The 15,519-nt window shown below is 43.2% G+C and overlaps 1 protein-coding gene across 1 annotated transcript; it reads left to right on the forward strand.

The window, feature by feature from the left end:
• Positions 1 to 9,273: 9,273 nt before the first annotated feature.
• Positions 9,274 to 14,274, forward strand: LOC149447904 (olfactory receptor 5AP2-like). Its single transcript, XM_089651893.1, has 2 exons — positions 9,274 to 9,305; positions 13,368 to 14,274. The coding sequence occupies exons 1-2, from the start codon at positions 9,274 to 9,276 to the stop codon at positions 14,272 to 14,274; spliced, it is 939 nt and encodes a 312-aa protein (XP_089508019.1).
• Positions 14,275 to 15,519: the final 1,245 nt, after the last annotated feature.

Below are 15,519 nucleotides of genomic sequence, written 5' to 3' on the forward strand. Positions count from 1 at the left end.
CCGTAGCCGTACTGCAGTGGAATGGAAGTGGAGAAATTTCTCTGTGGTTTCTTCAGTCCCCTAGAGCAGCATTCCGGTTGGCTACGCTGCACCCAGGTGACCCTGTTGGCCATCTTGGGTCAAGCAGAGCCTTTTTAGGTTCTTGCCCTTGGGTTGGACCAGTCACTCCATCTCCCTCGCCAGGCACTGTCTTCAGGTCAGGCCTGCCACCCCTGACCTGAAGACCCCTGAGTCTGCCACCCCTGACTCTCCACTACACTGACTGTGAGTTCCTGGACAGGTGTTCTCCCTGCCGGGTTGTTGTGATTGTTCTGCAACATTCTACAATATACCAAACTTAAATGGGTGGGACTTTTGAGGCACAACAAATTACAAATTAAACATTTTCAAATGTTTATTCATATATATTAAAAAATTTACAAACATTTCCATAAAAACAGACACACAAATTCTGAATATTATGTTAACAAGTAAGTAAATGTCTGTGCATCATGTTGTCCTTTGTATCATATTATAGCTCAACATGTTTCTTGGACTTGGTCCACTTCTTCAGGAACCAAAGGACCACTCAATCTTCCAAACAAAAATTATTGACAGTTACAGAAAAGAACTAAAATATTGAAAAATCTATGATCAATGTATTGCAAATATCCTGCCCTGTACTCAAAAGACCCCTCCAGGAAGTGAAGGAAGAAGGCGAACAAAACTGTCCAAATAACCATGTGGGGCCCATACAGGTAGACAAAAAAGTGGAGAAACAAAAAGCCAAATCTCACACATTCCAAGCAAAACCCCAAAAATGACTGGACAAAATTGTTGGCACCCTCAATTTAATTTTTGGTAGCACACCCCTTGGAAAAAATAACTGAAATCAATTGCTTCCTGTAACCCTCAATGAGTTTCTTCTACATCTCTACTGGAATTTTAGACCACTCTTCTTTCACCAACTGCTCCAGGTCTCTCAGATTGGAAGGGTTCCTTTTCCCAACTGCTGTTCTGAGATCTCTCCACAGGTGCTCTATGGGATTGAGATCTGGACTCATTGCTGGCCAGTTCAATACTATCTTTTTGACATGTGCTTTGGGTCATTGTCCTGCTGTAAGACCCAAGACCTCTGACAGAGACCCAACTTTCTGACACTGGGCCCTACATTGCATGCCAGAAAACTTTGGTACGCTTTCGTTTTCATAATGCCATGCACACGGTCAAGACATCCAGTGCCTGAAACAGCAAAGCAACCCCAAAACATCAGTGACCCTCCACCATGTTTGACTGTAAGGACTGGATTCTTTTCTTTGAAAGCCTCATTACTTTTTCTAAAAACAGTACTGCTTTCTCCACTGTAGGTGGCGATCAACCGGAGAAGGTGTAATTTTGTTTCGTCTGTCCACAGCACATTCTCCCTAAAGGATTTTTGCTTCCTCGGGTAAGTTTTGGCAAACTCCAATCTGTCTTTTTTATGTTTCTGTGTCAGCAATGGGGTCATCCTGGATCTCCTACCATAGAGTCCCTTTTCATTCAGATGGCGACGTATAGTGCGAGCTGACACAGTCGTACCCTGTGCCTCAAGGTCAACTTGAATTTGTTTGGAAGTTGATTGAGGTTCTTTATCCCCCATTCAAACAATCCTTCATTGCAATCTTTGATCAATTTTTCTCTTTCGTCCATGTCCAGGGAGATTAGCTACAGTGCCATGGGCTGTAAACTTCTTGACAATGCTGTGCACAGTGGACACAGGAACATTAAGATCTCTGGAGATGGACTTATAAACTTGAAATTTCCCATGTTTTGTAACAATTTTTGTTCTCAAATCCTCAGACAATTCTTTCCTGCTCCTTCTCGTCTCCGTACTCCATGTGGCAAAACAGAAAGGTTGAGTAAATTTTTCACCATTTTAACTAATTGTCGGTGTGATTTCTATATTGTCAGCACCTGTTAATTGATACAGGTGAGTTTAATTACAAATTACAGGAGCATCCCAAACTTGGAATGCAATTATTTCTTACAATTTGAGAAGGTGCCAATAATTTTGTCCAGTCCATTTCTGGGGTTTTGTGTGGAATGTGTCAGATTTGGCTTTTTGTTTCTCCACTTTTTTTGTGTCATACCAATACAAACAAAAGAAATAAACATGAGAATGCCAAAACATTTGTAATTGCAACAATTTCCTGGGCAAAGTAGTTCATCATCTGACAATAATGCAGGGGTGCCAATATTTTTGGCCATGACTGTATATATAATATATATATATATATATATATATATATATATATATATATATATATATATATATATATATATATCCCCCCATTAAATTTTTTTTAATTGGTGATATTGTAATTATCAGTCATTTAATGAATGTTTGTTGAATCTAATTAAAATGGAATCTGAAGTAATTAAAATACAACTCAGAGACCCAGAGCAGTTGAACATCAGATGTATAAAATCACAAAGGCTGAGCCCCAAGAGATAAACAAGCATATAAAAAGAATCCACTGCCTGCACACATGGCTTTCAGCGAAAACGTTCTACGATATCATTTGGGAGCATTACTGTCATTCATTTATTTTATTCATTTCAGGTACTTGTATAGCACCATCAATTTACATAGTACTTTACATATATATTGTACATTCACATCAGTCCCTAACCCTCAAGGGGTGTACAATCTAAGGTCCCTAACTCACATTCATACATACACATACTAGGGACAATTTAGACAGGAGCCATTTAACCTACCAGCATATCTTTGGAGGAAACTGGAGTGCCTTGAGGAAACCCACACAGACAGCACATGCAAACTCCAGGCAGGTGGTGCCGTGGTTGGGATAAAATGAGGTTTCTTGCATCTTGTGGAACATTTTTCATTCGAGAGGTATATCTCCAACACTGCTAACAACTAGCCATGCTCCCCCTTCCCAAGAAGCAAAACACGCATTTTAATGTTTCTGGTATGGGAAAGAGTAATGTGTCTTCCAGTAAAAAGAAAAAAAATGACAAGAAAGAATGTACAGGTGTACCTCGGTTTACGAATTTAATGCATTCTCCGGGATGTTTCATGTTGCAAAAAATTAATAAACCGACACGCGGTTTCCCATAGGAATGCAATGAAAACCAATTAATCCGTTCCGGAGCTCAGAAAAAAGTAAAAAAAAGTCTTATCTGTTCGAAACTCTTTAAAAAGTGCACTTTAAAGGCATAAATACTGTACAGGGACATTATTAAAAAAAAAATTCGTAAATGCATTGAAAACCAATTAATCAGTTCTGGAGGTCAGAAAAAAGTATAAAAAAGTCTTATCTTTTCAAAACTCCCTCCTCATCGGCCTATCTCATCACAGACTATCCCCGCTTCAGTCTATCCTGAACTCAGCGGCCAGACTCCTCCACCTTACCAACCGCTCCACTTCTGCCACCCCCCTCTGTCATTCCCTCCACTGGCTTCACCCCCCCCTCTGTCATTCCCTCCACTGGCTCCACCCCCCTCTGTCATTCCCTTCACTGGCTCCCGTTTGCCCAACGCATTAAATTCAAACTACTAACATTGACGTACAAAGCCATTCATAATACTGCCCTAACTACTTCACCAACCTGATACCTAAATACCATCCTACCCGTAATCTTCGCTCCTCACAAGACCTCCTACTTTCTAGCTCCCTGGTCTCCACCTCTCACGCCCGACTGCAGGACTTCGCAAGGACTTCCCCCATCCTCTGGAACTCACTACCCCTATCCATCAGACTGTCACCTACCCTCCTCACCTTTAGGCGCACCCTGAAAACCCATCTCTTCAGGGAAGCCTACCCCACCCTCACCTAACAGCCGATCTCCTCCACTCCTTCTACCACTCCATCCCCCACAGCCACTTCCTCCTGTGCCACTATCCCCTCCCTCCTATATTGTAAGCTCGAAAGAGCAGGGCCCTCGAACCCCTCGTGTATTGTATTGTTACTGTATTGTCTCATGTTCTGTCCCCCACTATAATGTACAGCGCTGAGCAAACCTTTTAGCGCTATATAAATACTGTATAATAATAATAAAGTGTACTTTAAAGGCACGGGGCCAGCGCAATAAACCTCCCAGGCACAATGCATCCTGGGGAAACTTGCTTCGTATTGCAAAAAAAATTTGTAAACTGAGGCATTATTTTCAATGGATTTCCATTCGTAAACCAAAAATTACATTAACCAAGGCGTTCGTAAACCGAGGTACACCTGTATAAGGTAGTGTATTTGAACTACAGGAGGGTAAATATAATGCACTGTATTATATATGAAATGCAGATGAGAGTATACTGTATATAATATGCAGGGGTTTGTATGACTATTGATACATTTGTAGAGCTACCTGGGAGGTGGGGGTAAGGTGTTAATATCAATGTGGGGTAGTCATAGGTTGTCATTCTATGGGAAAGTGGTGGCACCTTTCTTGAATTTCTTAAAGTGGAATTCCAGTTAATAGCTAACAAAGGCTAAACCTGCTGCCACCCCCATTCTAAAGCTATTGGATCTAACACTGTAAAGAAAAGATCGCTTATTCTGAAGATCCCTTACTTATTCTAAAGCCGCTCCACTCCAGGATGAGCTCTCAGTGGTGGCTCTTGTGTGCAGGAGGGGCAGCAGCCAACGGATGTTCCGTAGTAAATCTATTGTCATCTCCCAGGTCTTTCTAAGCCTTTGTCGGCTTTCTCCCTACACATAGAGACCACCACTGGAGACCAGAACAAAGCGTCTTCAGAATAGGAAAGTATAGGAATATAGGGTTCTATAGAATGGCTTTAGAATGGGGGTGGGAGCAGGTTCAGCCTTAGTTATTGACTGGATTTCCAGGGGCTGTATTGAACATCAATATAGATTCAGGGGGTGCACAAAGGGTAGCAGGTAAACTAACAGGGATCAAAATCAGCTGGGTGTTGAGCAGTGGCGTCCCTAGGGGGGTGCAGGCCGCACCGGGTGACCCCATCACAGGGGGTGCAGGATGCCGGCACAGTGACAGCTGCCTGCACCCTGGTGCAGTGGTAAAATGAGTATCCCCTGAAGCAATTGTGCATGTACCGGTTTCAGGCCAAAGAAGCCGATCGCCGGCTCTGTGCTAGAGTTGGAGATCTGCTTCTTCGGCCTGAAACTGGCACATGCACAGTTGCTTCAGGGGATACATATCTTTAAGGGATACTCATTTTACCAATACACCGGCACCAGGGGCGGACTGACCATTCGAGCACTCGGGCCCCATGAAATGCCCCTGGTACCTTTTTCATAGGCTTTTTTGAGTGTGGGGAAGGACACAGGGGCCCCATGATCCCCTATTGCCCGGGGGCCCCATGAGTTGTCAGTCCACCCGACCAGCACCGCTTCTTCCTCTCTGGAGGGGTGACACCAAGCCTAGGGACGCCTCTGCTGTTGAGAATTCCAAAGGATAAAAGATGAAAAATGGGTGAAACAGGAGTGTTTCAAATTCAGGGGTGGTCCAAATGGCTATTGGCATTTAGCCAATGGCTATGAGAACACATTGTGAAACAAGGGCAATGCGCAAACATGAAATCAGTAGGCACAATGAGTTCATGGGTAGAGTTCAAGCAAGGTCAGAACAAGCAGTGTCAGAAACAAGGTCAGTCAAAAGAACATTTAACAATCACTCTACAAACTAGAAATGTTAACTTGGGCAACAACTGGGTGAAAGGATTTGGCCTTAACCTCCCTAGCGGTCTGATTATGTCCATATTTCTGTGCTCAAAGCGGTACATTTTTTTGCATGGAAATATGTATTTTTTTATTGTAGGCCTGTAATTTTTAGGAATAACTCATTGAAATCTGTCCGAACAAGAGTGTAGTAAACATCCCAGGGATGATAAAATTTGAAACACAAAATCATAAATTATAATTTAATAAATAATCATAAAAAAATGAATATAATAATAATAAATGTAATTCAATAATATAATCAAACCAAAAACACTGAAATGTGAAATATAGCGCCAAGTTCGCACATCGCTGAGCAAAGTCGCAGAATCGTTTTCAGTGTCTGATGAGGAATTTCCCCCACGAATCATTATCACTCAATTCTGCAAGTGGTTCTGATTTACTATCGCTGTTCTCTAGCCGGTCTAAAACCGCTTTTGACCTAAAGGGACGCTTTTTGGACGCCATGGACGTTTCTCAGTTTCCAGGCAGAAAGAACAGTAAAAATGCAGGCAGGGCGCCGGACAAAGCACTCGGGACAAAATGTATGTGAAATGGTTTGATACAGGAATGTTATACTATGTGATTTTAGTGTATTTAGTGAATGTCACTTTTTGTCATTTTCAAATTTCCCGCCAGTTCCGTCCCCCGTACGTCCCGACGTCGCAGGGAACGGAACCCAGAAGACAGATGCCGGCATCGGCCGGAGGAGATGGCTGGGGACACTGCAGGAGGGACATCGCGGGAGCGCAGGACAAGATAAGAACAGATCCTGGAGCAGCACCGCATGGTAAGCCCGAGTGTAGCTCGGGATTACCGCTTGTAGTACTGAAACCCCAAGCTAAACTTGGGAATACCACCAGGGAGGCTACAGTGACCGTGAAAAAAGAATGTAAAAAAAGTTGACCCAAAAAGAGACAAGATGAATCAGACTGCATATGTTCCTACCTGTTGGCATGTAGACGGTATCCTAAGGGCACAAAGTAAACAGTAGTGTGCATGTTAGGTAGACAGTGGGGCTGATTTACTAAAGGCAAATAGACTGTGCACTCTGCAAGTGCAGTTGCTGCAGATCTTACTAAATTATTATTTTTGTTATTATACAGGATTTATATAGTACCAGCAGTTTGTGCAGCACTTTACAACGTGAGGGCAAACAGTACAGTTACAATACAACTGAATACAGGAGGAATCAGAAGGCCTGGCTCTTTGAGCTTACAATCTAAAAGGGGATCTAAAAGTAAATGAGAGGAAACTCTGCTGACTTCTATCATCCAATCATGTGCAAAAATGCTGTTTTTGTATGTTCCTAACATGTATCTAGTGCAGGGGTGGGCAAACTTTTTGACTTGAGGGCCGCAATGGGTTCATATATTGGACCCAGGGGCCGGACCAAGAGTAGATGAATGATGTGTATGTGTCATCCATAGTAAGTATAGTAATATTCCCCCATAGTAAGCATAGTAATTCATCCCCCATATAGTAATTCATCCTCCATAGTAATTCATCCCCCATAGTAATTCATCCCCCATATAGTAATTCATCCCCCATATAGTAATTCATCCTCCATAGTAATTCATCCCCCATATAGTAATTCATCCCCCATAGTAATTCATCCCCCATAGTAATTCATCCCCCATATAGTAATTCATCCCCCATAGTAATTCATCCCCCATATAGTAATTCATCCCCCATATAGTAATTCACCCCCATAGTAATTCATCCCCCATATAGTAATTCATCCCCCATATAGTAATTCATCCCCCATAGTAATTCATCCCCCATATAGTAATTCATCCTCCCTATAGTAATTCATCCCCCATATAGTAATTCATCCCCCATATAGTAATTCATCCCCCATAGTAATTCATCCCCCATATAGTAATTCATCGCCCACCTAACTGACAACAACCTCCTTGATCCACTACAGTCCGGCTTCCGTCCCCTACACTCCACCGAAACCGCCCTCCTCAAAATCACCAACGACCTACTTACCGCCAAAGCCAAAGGCGACTACTCTGTCCTCCTCCTCCTGGACCTCTCCGCGGCCTTCGACACAGTTGACCACCCCCTCCTCCTTAATAAACTATTCTCCCTTGGCATCAGAGACACCGCTCTCTCCTGGTTCTCCTCTTACCTATCCCGACGCTCCTTCAGCGTTTCCTACAATGGTGCCACATCCCCTTCCCTCCCCCTCTCTGTTGGGGTCCCCCAGGGCTCTGTCCTTGGACCCCTTCTCTTCTCCATCTACACCTCCTCCCTTGGCAAACTCATACACTCCCACGGCTTCAACTACCATCTCTATGCTGATGACACTCAAATTTACCTCTCCACCCCTCACCTCACCTCCACTTTCTCCGCCCGCATCACTCACCTCCTAAACGACATCTCTGACTGGATGTCGCTCCATTTCCTCAAACTCAACCTCTCCAAAACCGAGCTTCTCGTCTTCCCTCCTGCCCGCGCCCCCCCCCCATCCTATCCATCACTACTAACATCACCACCATCAATCCCGCCCCGCATGCCAAAGTCCTTGGGGTCATTCTGGACTCTAACCTCTCCTTCCAACCTCATGTCAAATCACTCACAAACACATGCAGGCTCCACCTCCGCAATATCGCCAAAATACGCACCTTCCTTACCCCAGACACCGCTAAACTACTTGTGCACTCCCTGATTATCTCACGCCTTGACTACTGCAACTCCCTCCTCACTGGCCTACCCCAGTGCAAACTCTCCCCGCTTCAGACCATCCTGAACTCAGCTGCCAGACTCATCCACCTCACCAGCCGCTCCACCTCTGCCACCCCCCTCTGCCTCTCCCTCCACTGGCTCCCTATCGCCCAACGCATCAAATTCAAACTACTCACTCTGACCTACAAAGCCATTCACAACACTGCCCCTAACTACCTCACCGACCTGATTCCCAAGTACCACCCTACCCGTACCCTTCGCTCTTCACAGGACCTCCTTCTATCTTGCTCCCTGGTCTCCTCCTCACACGCACGTCTGCAAGACTTCTCCAGGTCCTCCCCCATCCTCTGGAACTCACTACCCCAATCCATCAGACTGTCACCTTCCCTCCTCACCTTCAGGCGCTCCCTGAAAACCCACCTCTTCAGGGAAGCCTACCCCACCCTCACCTAACTGCTGCTCTCCTTCATTCCTCCTACCACTCCATCCCCCACAGCCACTTCCTCCTGTACCACTACCCCCTCCCTCCCAGATTGTAAGCTCGAAAGAGTAGGGCCCTCTTACCCCTCGTGTGCTGTTCGTAGCTGCTGTAATGTTTCATGTATTGTCCCCCCCTCTATTGTACAGCGCTGAGCAAACCCTTTGGCGCTATATAAACTCAATGTAATGTAATGTAATGTAATAGTAATTCATCCCCCTATAGTAATTCATTCCCCATATTAAGTCCCCAAGTCCCCCCTATGTCAATTCACTTACCTTTGCTCCGCGTGTTCCTCTCGCCGTGTTCCCGCGCCGTTCCGGTGTAGCATGAAAATCTGTCTCCTATGAGGATCTGTCCCCCTCGACGTATCTGCGCATGTGCCAGTTTCAGGCATTAGCAGCCGATCGGCGATCTCCGGCACATGCGCAGATACGTCGAGGGGGACAAATCCTCATAGGAGACAGATTTTCATGCTACACCGGTCTTCAGGGCGGACTGTGAGAGGAGCCTAGCTCCCCTCACGTTCTCTGCGGGCCGTAGTTTGCCCATTGCTGATCTAGTGCATATTTACATAGTGAAGCTTCACTGTATTTACTAAGCTCTAGACTAGAGCAACTGCACTTTCAAAATGCACAGTCTATTCCTACATGGAAGAAAAATATATTTTAAATATATATTAAAAATATATTTCCCAAATATATTGACATATATTTGAAGTACTACAATTTGAGCCGTATTTAATATATTTCAAAATATATTTAAGATATATATATTATATATACTGTATGTTGAAATGTGTTTTTATATATTACAAAATATATGAAAAGTATTTTTAAAAATACATTTTAAAATATACTGTATGTCTTTAAAAATACATTTAATCTACATTTTTTGGAATGCATTTATAAATATATGTAAACATATATGTTAAAATTACTTTTTTATATGTTAAAAAAATTGAAGAATATACTTAAAAAAAATATTTTTAAAAATATTTTTCATATATTTTATAATATATAAAAAACGCATTTCAACAAATATATATATATATTGAATACGGGCAAAATTTTAGTATTTAAAATATATGTCAATATATTTGGGAAGAATATTTTTAAAATTGCCTTTTGGGGGATCAGGAAGGAATTTTTTTCCCAGCAGGAACAAATTGGATCGTGCTTTGCTGGGTTTTTTTTTTTTGCCTTCCTCTAGATCAGTGGTTCTCAACCTGTGGGTCGCGACCCCTTTGGGGGTCGAACGACCCTTTCACAGGAGTCCCCTAAGACCATCAAAAAACACATATTTCCGATGTGTAAAGAGCAGCTACTGTGTAGAAAGCAGCTGCTGTGTTGAAAGCAGCTACTCTGTTAAAAGCAGCTACTGTATTGAAAGCAGCAGTATTGGAGGTAAAACGACACTTCATGAATTATAATTGCTGGGTAAATAATTTTATGGTTGGGGGTCACCACAACATGAGGAACTGTATTAAAGGGTCACGGCATTAGGAAGGTTGAGAACCACTGCTCTAGATCAACTGTGGGTGTAGGATTATAACTTTTTTTTTATGGTTGAACTGGATGGACTTTTGTCTTTTTTCAGCCAGACTAACTATGTAACTATGTAAAATATATTTTTCTTCCATGTGGGTTTGCCCTTAGTAAATCAACCCCAAAGAGTAGGCAATAGAATCAGCAACATCAGGCAAAGGGGTCAATGCATCGGAGATGGTTGATCTCCAACCAACTAATTGATGGTTGATTACACCCCAAACAGCCAATCCTGATGCTGATGACCACCAACCATTTAAATGGATATGACAGAAGGTTGATCTGTGACAGTTGCACTCTGAATATTGTATCTGCCTAGGGACTTCAGCTTTGCCCTGTTTCATCTTCTGTAGGCTTTTGAGATGCATTTTTGTGGCAGCATAAATTTGAAGCCACTGAGCAAACTGGAAAAGACTTCTCTATTCTTATGTCCATTGTTGATATTCTAAGAGGCCCCTGACAGCAACTCAGTTATGCGTTCTCCTGCTCTCCTTTCCCATAGCTAGTCTGTCTCTTCTGGGATGATCAATACTCCTGCAGGTCCACCCCATCCATTGAGCTCCAGTAGTACATTTGGCAACTGTAGCTCTTTAAGAAATGGAAGATTAGACAAATGGGTGGCAGGCAAATAAAAAAATAAAAACATTCCTTTTTTAGCAGGGTGATTTTTATTAATTTTTTTTTTTTAGCAACTTTTTTTTGGTTCAGTTTGATATATGCCACTCATTAGGATGGCTATGTCCTTGGCAGGTAACACAAGGTCTGCTGCCCTAAATTGCTGGGTTTAGCGTCCTTTAGGGCCTGTTCACACCACAAAAATGCAGTCCAGATGCGTTTCGGATGCGTTTTTGCTTACAGTTCACACCACACTCCGTTCCAATGTGTTTCTGATACATTTTGCTGTGTTCCAGTACAATTCTGGGCAGAAAAACATGCAGCATGTTCTACTTTTTTTCTGCACTGGTGTGAACTAGGACCATTGGAATACATGGAAAACACTGTGCATGCATTTTTGATGCAGAAAAAAACCGCACTGGACTGCATCTAGTGTGAAATACCCTCAAGGCACTAGATGATTTATTTTTTCTAGGTGCTCTCAATTTATCGCACAACTCCAAAAAAAGAGGCTCATTGAACTAAGCCCTAATTGTAAATCATCGTCTTTGGCAAAAAACAAATCTATACTGGACGAGGGTGCGTTTCCCTATGCACCATCTGGCCAATTGATGAATCTCAAATATATAACCTTTATTCAAATATATAAAAAATGTATGCCGAGCTGTAATTAACCCCCCGGTGGTATTCCCGAGTGTAGCTCGGGGTTAACTTTCAGTACCAGAAGCGGTAACCCCGAGCTACACTCGGGAATACACTGCAGCGCTTCTCCGGTGATCCCTTTAGCACTTACCTTGTCCTGCGCTCCCACGGTGTCCCCCCTGCAGCGTCCCCAGCCATCTCTCGCTGGCATCCGTCTTCCGGGTTCCGTTCCCTGCGACGTCGGGACGTACGGCGGACAGAACTGGCAGGAAATTCAAAAATGTCAAAAAGTGACATTCACTAAATACACTAAAATCACATCGTATAACATTCCTGTATCAAACCATTTCACATACATTTTGTCCCGAGTGCTTTGTCCTGCCTGCATTTTTACTGTTCTTTCTGCCTGGAAACTGAGAAACGTCCATGGTGTCCAAAAAGCGTCCCTTTAGGTCAAAAGCGGTTTTAGACCGGCTAGAGAACAGCGATAGTAAATCAGAACCACTTGCAGAATTGAGTGATAATGATTCGTGGGGGAAATTCCTCATCAGACACTGAAAACGATTCTGCGACTTTGCTCAGCGATGTGCGAACTTGGCGCTCTATTTCACATTTCAGTGTTTTTGGTTTGATTATATTATTGAATTACATTTATTATTATTTTTTATGATTATTTATTATATTACAATTTATGATTTCATGTTTCAAATTTTATCATCCCCGGGATGTTTACTAGACCCTTGTTCGGACAGATTTCAGTGAGTTATTCCTAAGAATTACAGGCCTACAATAAAAAAATACATATTTCCATGCAAAAAAATGTACCGCTTTGAGCACAGAAATATGGACATAATCAGACCGCTAGGGAGGTTAATGCCTATTGGGGTGGAATGTACTGCGCACAACAATATAACTGGATACGATTTCATTTATTTACCTTACATCCAGGGGCGGACTGACCATTTGGAAACTCGGGCGCTGCCCGAGGTCCCGGGTCAGTAAGGGGCCCCATGAGATGCCCCTGATACCTTTTTCATAGGCTTTTTTGAGTTTGGGCAAGGACACAGAGGCCCCATGATCCCCTACTGCCCGGGGGCCCCATGAGTTGTCAGTCTGCCCCTGCTTACATCCAAATGGTTAATAACACCAGACCAAATCAAATACCATACTGTTTTAGATGACGTGACGGAATCAGTAAGGGGCCCCATGAGATGCCCCTGGTACCTTTTTCATAGGCTTTTTTGAGTTTGGACAAGGACACAAGGGCCCCATGATCCCCTATTGCCCGGGGGCCCCATGAGTTGTCAGTCCGCCCCTGCTTACATCCAAATGGTTAATAACACCAGACCAAATCAAATACCCTACTGTTTTAGATGAAGTGACGGCATACAAAGAGGCACTGTAGTTTGATCGTACGTCTATCAACTTGAATATATAATCTCTGTTAAGGAAATGGAGTTACCCCATGGACACAACCAATAGAGGCTCATTGGCTTCAATCTATAAACTAGACTAACTGGTTTTATTAATATAGAAGACTGGGGTAGGGTCATTAGACTGTAGGTGCTTGTGGGGTGATATGAATAATACAAAGCACTGTAGAATTGGAATAAGCATCTTTTACCAGAATATCCCTTTGGTCAGGTATTCACAACATTTATCTTGCTTATTAAACAGATGGAGAACATTTACATTTATTGGAGATGAATAGGACTTCTGTAACAGAATTTATACTCACTGGGCTCACTGACAATGCCAAACTGAAAATTCCTTTGTTCGTCCTATTTCTGCATGTTTATATCACAACCGTAGTTGGTAATGTTGGCTTTATGTTCCTAAACATAGCAAACAAACGCCTTCACAAGCCAATGTACTTGTTTTTGAGCAATCTTTCCTTTGTGGACTTTTCATGTTCCTCAGTGGTCCTGCCTAAAATGTTGACGGACCTTCTAAGTGAAACCAAAGCCATCTCTTTTGCTGGCTGTGCCATGCAGTTTTTCTTTTTCGGGTCCTTCGGAAGTACAGAAAGTCTTCTTCTAGGAGTCATGGCCTACGATCGCTATGTGGCCATTTGTAGTCCATTGCTATACCAGGCTCACATGAGCAGTGTTTTGTGTCTCCAGATGTTGATTGCTGCCTATTTTGGAGGCTTTTGCAATTCTTTTGTGCACACGGTGGCCGCATTCCGTCTGAATTTTTGCGGATCCAACATTATTGATCATTTCTTCTGTGACCTTCCACCACTCTACAAGCTATCCTGTTCTGATACATCCAAGAACTTTATTGCTTTGATTATTTTAGGTAGTTTGGTCAGCGTAAGCAGTATCATACTCATCTTTGTGTCATACACCAATATTGTCAGGGCCATTCTGAATATACAATCAGCCCGTGGTAGATACAAGGCTTTTAATACGTGTACTTCTCATATAACTGCTGTCAGTGTCTTCTATATAACTGTCTTCTTTGTGTATTTTCGTCCATCCTCTAGCACTTTACATCAGGACTGGGTGGCTTCTGTCTTCTACAGTATAGGTATACCTATGTTAAATCCTCTGATATATAGCATTAGGAATGCTGAGGTCAAAGAAGCGTTAAAGAGTTCTTTGAAATGTTTTAAATAATATATATTGTTTCAGGACACAAGAACTGTGACTCCTGAGCTCAATCTAGGTTCAAACTACTGCGGGTGGTTGTAGGAATCGCAGCTGTTCCCACTCCCGCAGCCACCCGCAGCCAAAGGATGAAGTGAGGTGCTAAGAAAAAAGGCAGCTCTGGAAAGGATTGTCAGCAACAACTACCCGCTGTACTGTTATCACCCCAGCAAAATGGTGTACTTTAAATAAACGTAGCACCCTCCTACCTAGGTGCTACTAGCTGTAGGCAAATTTAGTTTGGGCTCCTCTGTAGCCTGAGGAGCAGATTGATTACTTCTGGATGTTCTGGGTTTCAAAGGTTGCACGTTTGATTGCTCCTCCCTGCATTTCAGAACTCTGTGGGTGGTTCTGGAACATAGGCATGGAGAAACCAAATGGGCAGCCTGAATATTTATGCTGCTTCCGCCAATTCCTGGTTGGGAGGGTGACCAACAAGGGGCTAAGGTGTACATAAATAGTATGGGGCCTAGAACAGCAGGGTCCTTTGCCTGGTGGAGAGAGACCAGGCCGGGAGGGTCTGTCTGCCCTCCTGGTCCATTCAGTGGAGCCTGCAAATGGTTCAACACAGTCCCAGCTCAGGGAGAGTTGGTTCCAAGCAGGGGAGAACAGTCTGGAGTAAAGTCTGCTGAGGATCTGGCTGGGAGGCTCATAGTACAGGGTCTGGCTGATACAGGAAAGAGGCGTCCATGTATACAGGGACACAGTGAATAAAGGCCTGAGAGAGATCCTGGAGAGGCTGTTGCTGATTTTCCTCTTTTGTTAGAGAATATTTCAATGTTGCTTGATCAGGGCTGTTACCAGTATGGGCTACTCCTATTATTATTATTTCAGGTGTTTATATAGTGCAGCAGTTTACATATATATATAGTACATTCACATCAGTACCTAACCCTCAAGGGGCGTACAATGTAAGGTCCCAGGCACAGGGAGAACATGCAAACTCCAGGCAGGTGGTGCCGTGGCTGGGATTCTAACCAATGACCCTAGTACTGCAAGGCGGAAGTGCTAACCATTTAGCCACTGTGCTGCCCTGTACTCCTGTAGCTGTATGTCCATATCCTCCTTTATTACAGGCCTACTTTGAAGACCTTAGTTTTACTAGTGTGCACAGTTCATGTTGCACTAGTTCTGGAGTATCCCAAGGCTCATCCCATTCACCATCCAAGTTCTTCAACCAATAAACCCACAAAAGAAACTCTGCCTGGTTATTAA

The sequence above is a fragment of the Staurois parvus genome, unplaced genomic scaffold (assembly GCF_062004578.1).
Source record: "Staurois parvus isolate SC_StPar_1 unplaced genomic scaffold, SC_StPar_1.0 ptg000667l, whole genome shotgun sequence".
NCBI classification, from domain to species: Eukaryota; Metazoa; Chordata; class Amphibia; order Anura; family Ranidae; genus Staurois; species Staurois parvus.